At 39.7% G+C, this 14,788-nt stretch overlaps 1 protein-coding gene across 1 annotated transcript in view; it reads left to right on the top strand.

Moving 5' to 3' along the window:
- Window positions 1–6,021: 6,021 nt before the first annotated feature.
- The window catches only part of LOC135496683 (histone-lysine N-methyltransferase MECOM-like), a 146,964-nt gene continuing 138,197 nt past the window's right edge, over window positions 6,022–14,788 (top strand). The window contains exon 1 of the mRNA XM_064786144.1: window positions 6,022–6,087. Within this exon, the coding sequence (XP_064642214.1) occupies window positions 6,022–6,087 (66 nt within the window). The remainder of the gene's footprint in view (window positions 6,088–14,788) is intronic.

The following is a 14,788-nucleotide window of genomic DNA, read 5'->3' as shown; positions in this document are numbered from 1 at the left end:
GCTGCCGTCAAGAGTATCACTTTTGCGATTTTGTTGAAAAAATAGACAGAGGAAGGAACACATTGTCTGGAAGTGTTTTTTTGTGAGAAATGAGCAAATAAATATGTCTTCTATTCGTCATTTGTCAGGCAGAGAAAAAATGCATTGTCTGGAAATTTTTTCCTTCTTTTTCACAAAAGGAGGAAATGACTGTACAGTAGAACCTCTCTATTAAGGACACCTTCGGGACTGACAAGTGCTGTCCTTAATAGAGAGGTGTCCTGATTAGAGAGGTCAAATTGAATAGAAAATACCAATTTGGGACCAAAACTAGTGTCCTCAATAGAGAGGTTGTCCTTAATAGAGAGGTGTCCGCTAAGGGAGGTTCCACTGTATTTCTGCCTTTTGTGCGAGTTCTCAAAATTTCACTTTCAATGTTAAAAAGCGATGAGGAAAGGAAGAATTTGCTGAGAAATTTGAAGACAAATTGATTTTCCTTGAAAAATTAAACCCACACATGCAATTTCAGCGCCTCTGAGGGTCATTCAATTTAAAAAAGTCTGTAATCTCACGAGGAAAATAGTGCGTTAGAAGGTTCATGGAGGACTTGGAGAAATAATCTTGAGAATAACGTCAATTTTTTTTCAAATTGGCAGAAAGTATGAGTGGCCAGCAGGGTTGGCCCCCTCTTGGATCTGCCCCTTATTGGTGTAATGGAAGTGACAGAGAGAATATCCTTGGATCTGCTTGGTGAAATATTATGAAGACCACCCAGTTTGAGTACATAACATGACATGGACTTGTCACAGTAAAGTTGTTTAAAGGACATCTTTCTTAGATCATTACCTCGGCTGTTTTCCTATCAGCTCAACGCACAACCTTGGGGTAAATCTTCCCAGGAAAAACTATTGTTTGACCAAAAAGCATTGGGAAATATTGACTTTGTCTGTTAGACCCTCACGCTTGAAGAAAAGATTAACACAATTTGCGCAATTCTATAAAATAGCGTAAATGGTTTAGAAATTGTGTGTCTAGTCTGTTGGTTGCTTCAATATTTGCGGAATTTTTGTAAAATATACTGAGCGTCTCAAGAAAATGTGTTGATTTCTTAGAAAGCTATTGCCAATACCAATACTGATACACACAATATGATGTGTAGACCTATGTAACTTAACCCTCATCAAATACAAACGAAGTAACCCTTTAAGATAGGACTTTTGTACGTTTTTGAGGGCAACTTATTTCTTCCCTTTTCAGTGTCCCACCATCGATTACTCAGATTTGTCCGAGCCGTATCTCAATAAACGCCGATCGTACGTCGTCATGTCCGTACCAGCGCACTCCATCCACCAATATTTTCATTCTGCTCCATGATTCACCTATAATCAATCAATACGCGTCTAATTAGCGAGTCTTGGGTTCAGGTAAACTCCATGTTGTCATATTTCATTGCGTAAGACCAAAGAATATTGACATTGGGACCGTGATGTTTTTCCAGCGCTATTTGCGCACCAGATAATAGAAATGTCTGAATCTATGCACGTTATGTAACTTCTGCATTGCCCTTTCAAATGTTCGGAATGAAGCAGGTGGATCTAGAGCGGTATGACATTGCTCACTCTGGTGTTTTGTTTTCTCATTTGCCTGAATAGATAATGATATTGCTGGCCAAAGAGTTGGTGAGTGTGTTCAATTGTCAGTCACATAAGTGTTACACTAAGACCGTAGGCTAAATCCAAAAAGTTGCTTAGTTTTTGATTTCTGACAACGTTCAGGGGGAAGAGTAAAAATGCTCTTATCATGATCTGCATACTGAAGAAGAAATGCTTTTAGTTCGTTAGTTGCCTCCTAGGTGGCAAGGCTGAAGGAAACAGGTTCAGCCTCCTAGGAGTGAAATGATGAACTAACTTTAAGTATTCTTAGTATCCGATATTGCAGTGATTAAAATCAGCTTGCAACTATTTTTGTGGTAACTTCATGACTCTTATGGATGGCCCTGTAGGTTGGGGCATCATTGCTGGGAATGCTGGAACCCTTCATGTCAAAACTGAAAGTGTGTCATTTCATGTCACCAAATTTCTCGTATTTGCCAGTTGTTTCGTTTTCATAGAAAATGCGATAATCACACCAGTTGACAATATCATTTGAATGAGGAAAGACTATGTGTGATTCCTTTATCTACCCACCTGACATATCCCCATAAATATTATCAAAGTTATCAACTCTAGAAAACCTTTCGGCAATGCAACCGTTACATAAGTTGACATGGGTGTGCTAGTCTACAAAGGCCAGCTATGTCATTATCTATTCAGGCAAAATATGAAAATAAAACACAAGGGGGAATATTTTGACACCTGACAGTATTCCATGAATTATAAACACTATCTCGAAAACTTACATAAGTTTGGGAAGGTTTGTCCAACTCAGTTGTGTCATTATCTATTCAGGAATGATATCCAAATAAAACACAAGTTGGAGTTATTTTGTCACCTGACTATTTTCCAAGTGATCAATTGAATGCCTCTTGGGCAGAGCAAAAGTTGCATAACTTGGATCAAGAGTTTTATGAAAGGCCAACCTACAGTAGATCCTCTCTATTAAAGACACCCTTGGGACTGACAGACCATTGTCCTTAATAGAGAGGGTCGCCACTATACTTCAAAATCCTGCAAAGTTACAAACTGGTACTGTTAACTGCTAGATTTTTGCACTGCTTTATATTTTGGGGATTGCAAATTTCTTTAAAAAATCCAAATTTTTTGTTGAATCGATGTTATATTCCTGAAATTCCTGAAAAAAGTTAACCTGTTTTAGACAACCAGGTCCTAAAGGGTTAACTTACGACAGCTTTGTCATCCCCCACCACCAACGAACTGGTAAAGAACAAACATGGCTGTCCCGTGTGATGCTGGTCGATGAAGTGCCGTCGCGCTAACCAAATATGGCGGACGTCCATCTAACGATTGATACGCTGCCATCTACAGCCATCGATGATTACCCAGCATCGTAAAACTCTGTATTATTGCCCAGAGGACAAACAGACGCAAACACTGCAAAGATGATAGTGCGACTTGCAACAGATTCTGTAAACATTACCGCGGCCATGTTCCATCAATACGGTCGCTAACATCAATTATTAAAAGCTCAAACACAGAAATTAATTTTCTTCATCAAATAACCGAAATTTATGATTCTGGTGTCATTAGATGCGAGCGTAAGATGGATAGCACGAGATAAGGGACAATGGAGGGAGGGAAAATATTAGATAAATTTGTCGGTTGTGGAGTACATAGTTGACAGATGGCGACAGGACGATGCTTGGTTACGGCGTATTTTCAAATTGTACGATGTCGGGGTCTAAGATGGATGGCCGAGGAAAGATAAGGAGCCATTCATAAAATATGAAACATATCTGCGTCATATTGTCTATTATCAAGAATTAATGAAGACTGTTACAGATAGGGCTAATGAATGGGGTGGCGCTGCATGATGCGTGGATTAAATTCATTTATTGTATTTGATTTGGCCACTAGAGGGTGTGTTGGGTTTGTTCAGGGTCTAATTCATTACATGATTCATTACATTCATGTTACAGTAGAACCTCTCTATTAAGGCCGACCTCAGGACTGATACGTGCTGTCCTTAATAGTGAGTATTTGTAAATCTGACTACACAATTGCTTTGTTGAAATTTTATATCCAGTATGTATTTACACAATTTCAAATTCAATTATAAATTTCCTAATTTAAGGGACATTGTAGGCCTTTGATACTGTCAAAAACACATTTTGGAGTTTCGTATGCCATCAAAATATCACTATGAACAGACGGGTCGACAATCCAAATCATGTCGGTGAAGTTAACAATCCTCGAACATCATGTTACAAAGAGGTCATCCATTATCTCGGATGTATACGGTTAACCTAGATATATCTTCTTGATTAAATTTCTATGATTCGGATAATTAACCGGCGATTAATTGCTGCGGTCTGTCATGGGTAAAACCAGATTGAGACCACTCAAATCCACTCCAATGATCTGACGACTCAAAAACGATTCGGAAACTGAAAGCAACGGTAAATTAATTGACAGCGCGTATTCACCGCATCTCGTTGAGAGATCCCGATTCCTGGTATAACTCGGCGAAGAGGAGCTCGACTCTGAAATCAATCCCTTTGTGAGATTTCCAAATTTTCTCCCAAATCATATTCAGAATGACAAGAATACAATTTAGACTAATTTGGCGAACTTGGCAGCACTTGTCAGAGAACGATAGGTTGGGGTACCCTAATTGGGGAGATGGTACATCCAGAAAGCACTTGTGGTCATTGAACGATATCTGGATCTTTTTCAATGATATTTACGAATGTTTGTTATTGTTGAGATGTGCAATTAGCAATATTGAATATATTCCAACATAACTGACTTTAGACATCAGTGTAATTGTACTGTATTTGTGTGTGTTCATTTGGTGTACTTGCTTGAAAAAAACTCGAATGATATCCAAATTTGGTCTCATCGTATTCAAACTTGCTTTGACTAAACAGCTTTGAACACACCAATAGCACTAATTCCTGGAACCCTGGATTTATTCAGGGCATGAGCTTGGTCGGAGGTGCTGAGTGAAAGGCTCAGAAGTTCAGGATGGATCCAGTCTGGAGTAGAAGAAATAAAGTCCTAGAATGTATTCGTTCATTTATCAGCTAAATTACATCACGTGTAGCTACCATGAACAATAAGTTACAAATTAACTTGAAAACGTCCAACTTTTCTCCATGAGAAAATTTCAAACAGTATCAACCTGTCAAGACACTTGCTTGATTCTTGTAATGGGACTTGTCATCAGAAGAGGTGTATTTTACACCCTCATATAGGTAGTTCAAGGGTCCTTCCTTAGTGGACACGTTCCGTGCGAACGGGTCATCAAAAATTCATCTAAAGGCCTGGTGGAAGTTGGTACTGGAAATCTCTAAAACTCTGCCGAGTTCATCAAGATTGGCTCAGAAGTATTCTTTTAAGTCTCGACGACACTTCATTTTGATTTGCCCATTGTTTAAATTTTAATTCAAACACTTTGCGAAGTTACGCTGGATGCTTCAAGACGCGTTTTAAACACTTCCGTCATACCTGATAGTCCACACTTTTCACCTCTTGAGAGGTTTTAAAAGTGTGCAGACTTCTGAATGGCCAATTGACGGAGAGTGTAAAGTTATCACACCGTTCGTTAAAACATCCGAGTTTTTACTTTAATTTTCAGCTGACATCCGTTCTTTTCATCTACAATTGGATAAAGCTGCAAAAGTTATTTAGAAATCCTCTTCAGTTTTCTTTAATTGTGAATTCATACGTTAAAATTTTAACATTTGTATTCAAAGGAGTTGAGTTTCCCATCTTATGTTGCTTATGTTTTAATTTGAATAATTGTGTTTTACAATGTAGCAACCGGTTGATGGGCTGATGCCAACTTGAATAATGTATAACTGTGTTTTGTTTTTATTTCAAAAACAAATGTGCAGATTTCAGATGAATAATTTCGTAAGAATGGGGAAAAACTTGCCAGGAAGACGAATTTCTGAATTTTGCTTCAAGAAAAACAAGAAAATGCAGATATATCTTCTGCATTTAGATTTTAAGTAACCATCATAACCTCAGCTAGTGGGATGCAACAAAATCATAGTCAGATGATAGCATTTGTGACACTGGCAACCAGCATGAAGTTGATAGCCACAAAAACACAGTTTCTTGTCTAACCCAGCTTATATTTCTTCCCTTTGTCTTTTCAGAATCGGAGTCAGATGGCGATGATTTCAGCCACTCTGGTCAGCTGACCATCGATATTGGCGACCATTTTGAAGTCAATCATGAGTCGCCAGTATTCGACGCGTCAGAACATGAAATATCGCCGGATATTCCGCAAAATCAGGAGAGCCAACCACCTGTGTACATTCCCGAAGACATTCCCGTCCCGAAAGACTTTGAGTTGCGAGAGTCGCAGGTTTATAATGGCCTTGGTGTGTGGTCGCGTGTCGCTGTCTCTGCAGGGATGAAATTTGGACCGTTTGTGGGAGCTTTCAGAAGTGAAGTTTCTGATCCGACTAGTGCTTGGGAGGTAAACAAACGTGGAAGAATTTGATTTTTTTGTTGTGCTGTGTTTTAGTTGTTATCGGGTGCATATTTGTGTTGGTAAAAAAACCTTTAATGGGTTTTCAGAAGCTGAAAACCTTCATTTCTAGGAGTGTACACATTTAACTTCTGAGGGCCTTTTAATATTACCAACATATCTCGGGTCTCTTCAACATAAAGTTAATTTTACGACACTTTCTAAACGTTATTTTTTACCTCAGAATGTTTCATAAAGAGAATGAACAACTTACAGTCTAAATCACACTTGACATCCCTTGATTCGTGTCAGAGGTTGCCCATAACTGACGCCAAGCAGAAAGGATGTCAATTGTGACTCTGATTGTATATTCTTATAATATGCACTTGGGAACGTGCAGATGGCCTTTTGGTTGTTGTCGAAAATTACAGGTATCATATTCAGATGTCGTTTGCTTCCAGCAGAGTGACATGGCCACGATATTTGCCAAAGACACTCCCCATGAATAATTAATCCACAGATATTAAGATTTTTACTCTTGTACACCGCGCAAAAAAAGTCTCCTCTTCAGAAAAGATGAATGCTTGAAAATTGGATCCGGTTACGTGTTACGGATGTGTATGCAGAATTTTCATACTTGAGGCCAAAAAATCGAAAGGGCAGCAAAGATTATTGGTACAGACGATTCACCGGGTGTTTTCGATGACAATTCAGGTGTCCGAGGCGATTAATATTTCATCGTTTTCCCTCCATCTTTTGTTCGAAGAAAAAGAGCAACTTTTGATGCTGTATCAATACCAGTTCAAGTGTCATGGCGACAGAGATTAGGTTGCCTCGAGTGTCCATCTTGGCGTTTTATACCAGAAATCTGATTGTTGGATGGACACAGATCTTCGATAACACGCTGGTAACAATGTCTTGATGGCCACTTTTATGTTGGTGTGTTCATATCATGACGCCCGGTGTCAGTCTACCGATTTCTTGTCGAGGGGTCTTTTGTTTGGGGGTGTGTGGAGGGTGCTTTGGGATGGAGTGTGGATTCATGAAATGTGTAGAGGCAGATGTCGGTGATAATGAAAGAGAACAAAAATGGGGATAATTAGGATAGAGATATATTCAGAACTTCATCAGGATGCTCTGTTCATGTTTATGTTTTGTGTTTACCATAAAAAACAGGAGAGGTTTAGCAGAGGGATGAATTGCCACTGTTTGACGGCAGCGGCAGCGCTGGCTTTTCTTTGGTATCCTTCCACAGCTAATGACTAAACATTCCTCAATCTGTCTTTGGAGGAGGGGGGGATGAATATGAATGAATATGAATACAAAAACGGTCAAAGAAACCTCTGCACTTTGCATCAAACGGAACTCAGAGGTTGCAAAGATGACGGTTCTCTATAACTTCGTAATCAAGTTCCTTATCCAGCATCTTTTCGCAAAGCAAGATCTTTCAAAACGAAAAGTTTTCTTGAAGCATCAAAAAATATTGAAGACAGATTAAGTCAAATTATAAAGAAGGTAACTTTCTCACAATTTGTATTCAAAGTTCATCAGTTTCCATTTTATAAATGTCTCATCCCCGGAGGGGCCGACGCATTTGTTCAACGTCGCTAAAAACACGGTTGTTATATTTAATCCGGTATCTGTTCCTCATCAGTATTCACCGATGAACATCAAGCATCACTTTGTGGTGCCGCCTGGGACTTTCTGTGGCGCCACCTGGGACTAGTTCATCACAGAGCTCGGAGCGAAAGTGTCAGTTTGAATAGAACGCTTGCCCTTATAATTTCCTGAACATAAGAATGGATATGTTCACTTCAAAAGGTCAACCGTGCTTAAATTCTTCATAAGAAGAAGACATAATCTCGCTAGAGATTTTGATAATGAGGTTGCCAATTTCACTAATATTTCAACAAAAATTAAAGATCGTTTCTGCACATATTACACTTCCATTTACGTTCTTGTTAAGCTGATGTAATGTTTCTATGAAATGTCTTCCATGTTTGATAAGCTGTGATTGAAGCTTTTGAGATTGATGGTAACTTTTCGAAAAGATGGTGATTATGCAGCGTTTTGTGTCAGGGTACAAAGAAGGTGTCATCAAAGCCAAGATTTATCATCAGTTAATCTTGTTGAATCATATTTTACTGATAATTTTATCGATGAATTTTGAAAGTCTCTCATGATATAAAGAGTCGTGGATGACAATAGAGGAGGTGTTTTGATTCATACAGCCCCTATCACAATACTTGACTTGCCAATCTCAGCTCGACGCCGAACTGCAGCGCCACTCGCGGACAAAGATAGAACAACTCGACATTTTTTTCACCGGTTTTCTTGCTGCACATGCGTACCAGCGTCATCTTTTGTTGATTTCCGCTGGTACGCATGCGCAGCGAGAAAACCGGTGAAAAAAATGTCGAGTTGTTCTATCTTTGTCCGCGAGTGGCGCTGCAGTTCGGCGTCGAGCTGAGTTTGGCAAGTCAAGTATTGACATTCCAAAATTCGCTCATGTTATGCACAATATACATGTAACCTGTGTGAATTGACGTAACCTTGAACCTACATGCGCCTTTTGCACAGTAGCATACCTTCATGGCGAAATGCATGCATGGAGCTCATGTCTCTGTTGTGGACGGCTAACGCAGAGGATATGTCAATTGTGACTGGGACTGTGTATGTTTTCTTAATCATTTTCTTAGGTCGTTTATTGTAGAAGACTCAAAGGGGCGTATTCACAAACGAAATTGATCAGCACCCTAATCTCATTGATATTGTTAACAATGTCTATTCTCCTTATGAATTTCTTGATGAAGTTTGCAAACTTTTCATATCAAAAGGAGTTTTATACAAGATTGAGGATAATAGCAAGAGAGAGGGTGTCTTAGAAGACAAAGTTTATCTCTCATCCCTGGTGTAATGTTGTACGGTGTAAGGATTTTGATTGAAAAGAACTTGGTTGAAATAACAAATGCTTCCCATGAATAAAGAATTGTCGACTCAAGACAAGGATGTCTTTGACAAAAAGGTGAGACTATGCTTTAGTCTTAAAATTGTATGTAACTTTCTTCGTTCCATAATAGGAGCTTGCGACAAAGCTATGAAAAAGTAGTATCTGGACCCCAATGGGTTACATCTAGTTCTCTTTGAGAAAATGTATCTGGACTACTGAAAGTCCCCCCCCCCCCCTGTATCTTATGGACAACTGGAACTTGTGATCAGAAATCTTACCACAGATGCCAATGGGTTGCATCTCGCACAGAAAAACTGTGCAGCTGATGTTCCCAGGTGTCTGCACCCCAGTGGGTTACATTCGTTTCAGAGATCCTGAAAGCCCCCCTGATGGGTTACATCTGTGTTAATACTCAGTCGTGTAACTGTCTCTAAATTCCTGGCTGTTTTTCATTTGTCAACAACCATGGGAAGATAAGAATCATCTTTTTCCACAGTTTTTTTCCTTGAAATTGGAGTCTGGGAACAAACAAGTGGTTGTGTTGTTAACTCATTGGAACCTTGTTGGTCTGACGGAAAATTACTGAATTGCACGGGTGAATTTCTGGTGCGTTCCAAAATTTCCGTGGTAAAATTTAAATATTTTCATGAATAAGGAGGGGGGTGCATCCCCCTGTCCAGAGAAGCACAGAACAGACTGTTCTGTGGCATCAAAAGTACATAGGTAAGCATCTTATCTTATCAGAAAAAGTATCTGAGGAAAGATAATATACAGAAGCCTAAAAAGTCGTGGGACACTACTTGGTCTGTTACCAAGGCAAAACACCACATTGTCTCAGAATCAACAGGTCGCCAGTGACCTCCGTGCCCTCGGATGATTCCCATTACACGAAATTAATAGCGATCTTGTCTTGCATCTGGTAAGAATCTCATGTCATGTGACCTCTGGGGAAAAAAGACAGTTTTTGCTTTGCTGAATGTCTGTTGTTTCTTGGGGATGAAGTCAGAAGTTGATGTCTTAAAGAGACTTCCTTGTTGACTCTTTATAGGATCTTAGGGTAGAGAATACAAGGCACTACCCCCCTTATATAGAAAAAAGGATCTGAGGAATATCAGATGAAGATTTGTCTTTTTTTTAGTTAAGATAAAAAGCAGCATGGTTCTTATTCGTCCTTATTCTTAGTTATTTGCAGAATGTGCGAAATTAAAATGCATGTGCAAATTTGGTTATTTACGGTACTAACCCTACAATACTGGTTCATGAACTACCCACCTACCCCCCCCCCCCCCCCCAACGATCTTTTAAAGATTCCATGACAGGTCACTTGTCTCAGTAACAGGCTGGCTGAACATAACTCGCCACTTGTGAAGATCCCTCAGCAGATCACTGCCCCAGACATGAGTAGCGCAGACTTTAACTTCTCACTGAGATAAGATTTGGGATAACTCCAATTTTGTGGTTCACTTTCTGAAAGTGATTGAAAAATAACAATAAGAAAGTGTGGTGAACTAGTGACATGACCCCCTGATGATGCGGGGAAGATTCCCATGACAGATCGCTGTATCTCAGTGTCAACAGTCTGGTGTTCATCAACGTTTTTCTGGTCAGGGCTGTATCATCACGCCAGGAACCTTGGCTCCAGGGAAGGTTGATTTGAGAACTTGAAAAATATTACGGTTCCTGTGTCTTGTCTTGCATTAAAGAAATTAAAAAGTTGTTTTCCGTCTGAACCCTTCATGAAATCATGGCGGAGGGGCACTTTTTATTTTGAATGTTTTTTTACGGTAGATATCGGAGTTGACACCAAGGGGAAATGTGTGTGTACCATGATCTGAGGACATATGTCCCCCTGGCAAAACACACTAGAATAAAGGAAACCCCCAAGCCATGATTTATATAATAAGAAAACATACTTGTATAATGCAAGTGTTGCCAACATGAGTTTCGCATGCGTTATCTGATGTAAAAGAGACTGACTTTTATCCCCTAGCTGCTGCCTATAGGCCCCCTTTAACTGTAGCCTATTCAAGCGTGCTACTTTTTCTGCTACTACAGATGGTTCGAGAGACAGGATGGGGCTTGCCATCAAGTGTCCCCTGACAACGAGCTTGATGTCTCTCGCTGTTGTTCATTTCCTCATATTTCTGTCTTCCCTGCGAGAGTTAATTGGCCACTTTGGTGCTGGCATCATTTCATAATTTGGTTTTGTCTGCGCTGATTATCTGTAGCAGAAGAGGCTGTGAGAACGTCAGCTTCATTTGTCTGTTGTCATGTGTTGTTTCTGTCTTTAATATAATAGTTAGTTATTTACTTAGTTACAATGATGATGTGGATGTCTGCTATTTTCTGTTGTATCTCATTTTTTTCTAGTAAATATTTGAAATTTTGAGAAAATTTCTATGGCATTTCCTGCATTTCACAACTATCTCCTGCATTTCCCTACTTATGATCTACAAAAAAGTTTGAAAGACAACTTATAATTACAACAGACTTGGTTTATCTTTCTCTCTTTCCGTTTGTAAATAATCATTCACGATGGGTTACGATCCTGGGCAGCCATTGTTCTGTGGGAAGGAGGGGAACCGAGTGCGTAACTTGAGTTGGGGTGCTGCATTCTGATAATTTTGATGAGGACCACTTGAAAGTAATTCTGTGATGAGTTCTCCACGTGTTATATGCATGACTCCTCATCATATGTCCATTATCTGTCTTTTTAACAAACTAAGTTGTGATGTTGAGAATGAAGTAAAAAAGCCGAGTTCAAGCTCTTTATGATCAAATCAACAAGACAGAGGGTGGCATCAAGTTGGTAAAGATAACAGAGTCTGTCCAGGATGCGTCACTTAACCGCAATGATAATAAACAGAGGCCTTAATATCCATTTAATGATATTGTACTCTCCGATATATTTTGGTACAGTATAAAGTGAACCGCATCTCAAATGCGTAAGGTTCTGTGAAGAGTTTATACGCACTGAGAAATAAAGTTTGGTCAGAAATGCTCAGATTGCAGCCCTGAATAAGCTGCTCATCTGAGTTCTAGGATAGACACCTCTACTGCAGTTGATCAGACTATGATCTCAAGTTTTAACTTTTGGGTCAGGAGCAGGTTTTGGACATGTCTTGCAAATGTCAGGGAGACCGATGGTTACAATCCTTTGTACTAAAGTGTTTTTGCAAATTTGAATTTGTCAAAAATCCTGTTTCGAGAAGACACGGCCCTGTAGGAAGACATTTTTGCATGAAAAACCAAAATTTCTCATTCCCCTCTTGCCCCTTTAACAGAGAGCCATTTTCACACCAAAAAAGGCAAAACTTCTGACATATCTCAAGTGGTAAAACAAATAAAACAGTGTAAACATCTAACTTGACACCTAAATGGGAAAAAGCGTATTTGCTATCTTTACTTCGGAGTATCAAAGTACTGCTTATCCTGTTATCAGAATAAAGGTGGCATATCAAATTGGTGTCTCTGACCTCTTGTCTTAAAGCTACGTTTAAATTGTTATTGAAGTTCCAATGGGTCACAATCCCACCTAGTAAAAGCTTTATCCAACATTGGTGGTATCTGATCCTATACAAAGATGAAAACCAGAGGTCCGAAAGCCGAGTTGAAGTCTATCTTTTAAAAAAGTGTCAAAGAAATCAAAACTTGATAGGTTTGGAAGTTGTCAGTGAAGAGCAAAAAAATACCGAAAAAACGTATAGCTATCTGTGTTTTGATCTGTCAAAGTTGCCTTATCTGGTTGGATGTCTCATTACAGATGGCCTCTCCCACACCCTAGTTGAAAGGCCTCAATGCCACCTTGGGCGATTTCCTATTGAAATTATCTTAGAGCGATTTACTTGATGCAAGTAAGGCTACGCCCTTGTCTCTTCTATGTATCACAGGGTGTGTTAAGAGGGGAGGGCCACATTAAGGGTCTCCATGTTTCTCATACAGATTTGGGCCCATTTGGGACAAAATGTAGTGTTCTGCCCCCTCTCCCAGGAGCCTACTGTCCCCAAAAGGCCCTGCATTTGGTGGAAGGAAAATGAGATAAGACTTGCTTCCACTTGATGATGGAGCTGATTGACTGACATGAAACAGAATTTTACAATGGCCTCCCACGTAGAAACAACCAAAAATGTATTACTTCAAATTTGAAGTTACATGTGTTTGATACAACTTACGTGCCGTAAAATTCTGATGACAAATATGTTGGCTAACTCATATGACCACGCAACATAAAGCTGATAAAAGGGCAATCCCTGGACACTTCAAACCATCCTGCCCCAATTGCAGCTAGGTGATGGGTGCGGTATCCAACCCAAGTGTCATTTCACCGCCAGAAATGAAAAGGTTACTGCTTGCTCAACTCAACTTGTCAGTTGGATGATGCAGTTGGGTCCTTGTGATCCCATTGAGAAATGGTCATATCTTTTTGGGATGGGAATTAAAGTGATTAGGATCTATGTCAAGTCATCTTGACACACGGCTTTGAGATGCCACTGTCCCTACAAAGGAGTATGCCGTTGGTAATTGAAGTGCCATTCAGTCATCCCAGTGCCTGTCTTTTTTTCCTTCCCTTTGAAAAAGGCCCAAGAATTAATTGAGTGGTAGAGTGTATAATTTGAAATTTCTGTTCTGAATATGTGTTCAACATTCATTCATCATAATTTGTATGTTCTTCTTTTCGTTTCAGGTAAGCTTAAGCGTTGAAATCTATGGCTCCTTGAAATAATTAGGTAGAGTATTGTCATTAGTTGGGGGGGGGGGGGGCAAGTAGCTTTGTAGTGTTTGGTTAGTGATCTCACGAAATTTAATTTTCTTGGTGCAATTTACTGGGTACAGAAAGTCATCTAAATTACTTTGTTGATGAATTTTTGAATGAGTTTCTTTTTAAAACATATTCTTCTTTAGAAATAATGTTATTGTCAATATATTGAGTGTATACCCACAACATATGAGGTCGTTTGCTGATTTTGAAAATTGTTAAGTTATTAAAATGTTAACGAGAGTCTGTAATGAGTTGTTGAAGTATCTAATTGTATCCTTGTTACCATCCTGACAACAAGCACTCATCTTCTTGTGGTTGTGCTAAAATATGGCACAAACAAAAAACGTACCTGATGGTGCGTCTAAAAACAGGAAGCTACGTGCATGAAGAGTAAAGAAATACATCCTTTTTGGCTCGCCGTAGGGGAGTCTGTACAATACTGCATTGTCCAGCGTTCGTCGTCATCCATCATCCGTTGTCCGTATTCTGTTTCAAAAACAGTGGCACGTTTCTTACTGCTAGGGCAATGAATTTGAAAATTGTACCCTTGTTACCATCCTGACAACAAGCACTCATCTTCTTGTGGTTGTGCTAAAATATGGCACAAATAAAAACGTACCTGATGGTGCGTCTAAAAACAGGAAGCTACGTGTATGAAGAGTAAAGAAATACATCCTTTTTGGCTCACCGTAGGGGAGTCTATACAATACTGCAGTGTCCAGCGTTCGTCGTCGTCATCGTCAGTCTTTTGTCGTCCGTGGTCGTCGTCTGTGGTCCGCCGTCCGTCGTCCGTGGTCGTCCATATCCTGTTTCAAAAACAGTGGCATGTTTCTTAACCACAAGGGCTATGAACTTTGTGCACCTGACCCCCCAGGTCAGGTGACCTCTGACACCGACTTTCGGTCCGATCTAATTCTCGACTCGATTCCTCCATGGCAGTGACTCCGTCTTCGGCCAGAGTTTGGGTCCACGCAAGCTACTCATGTTTCTCAATAGGTGGG

This window comes from Lineus longissimus, chromosome 12 (assembly GCF_910592395.1).
Source record: "Lineus longissimus chromosome 12, tnLinLong1.2, whole genome shotgun sequence".
Lineage (NCBI taxonomy): Eukaryota > Metazoa > Nemertea > Pilidiophora > Heteronemertea > Lineidae > Lineus > Lineus longissimus.
This window is presented reverse-complemented; position numbering and strand designations above follow the sequence as displayed.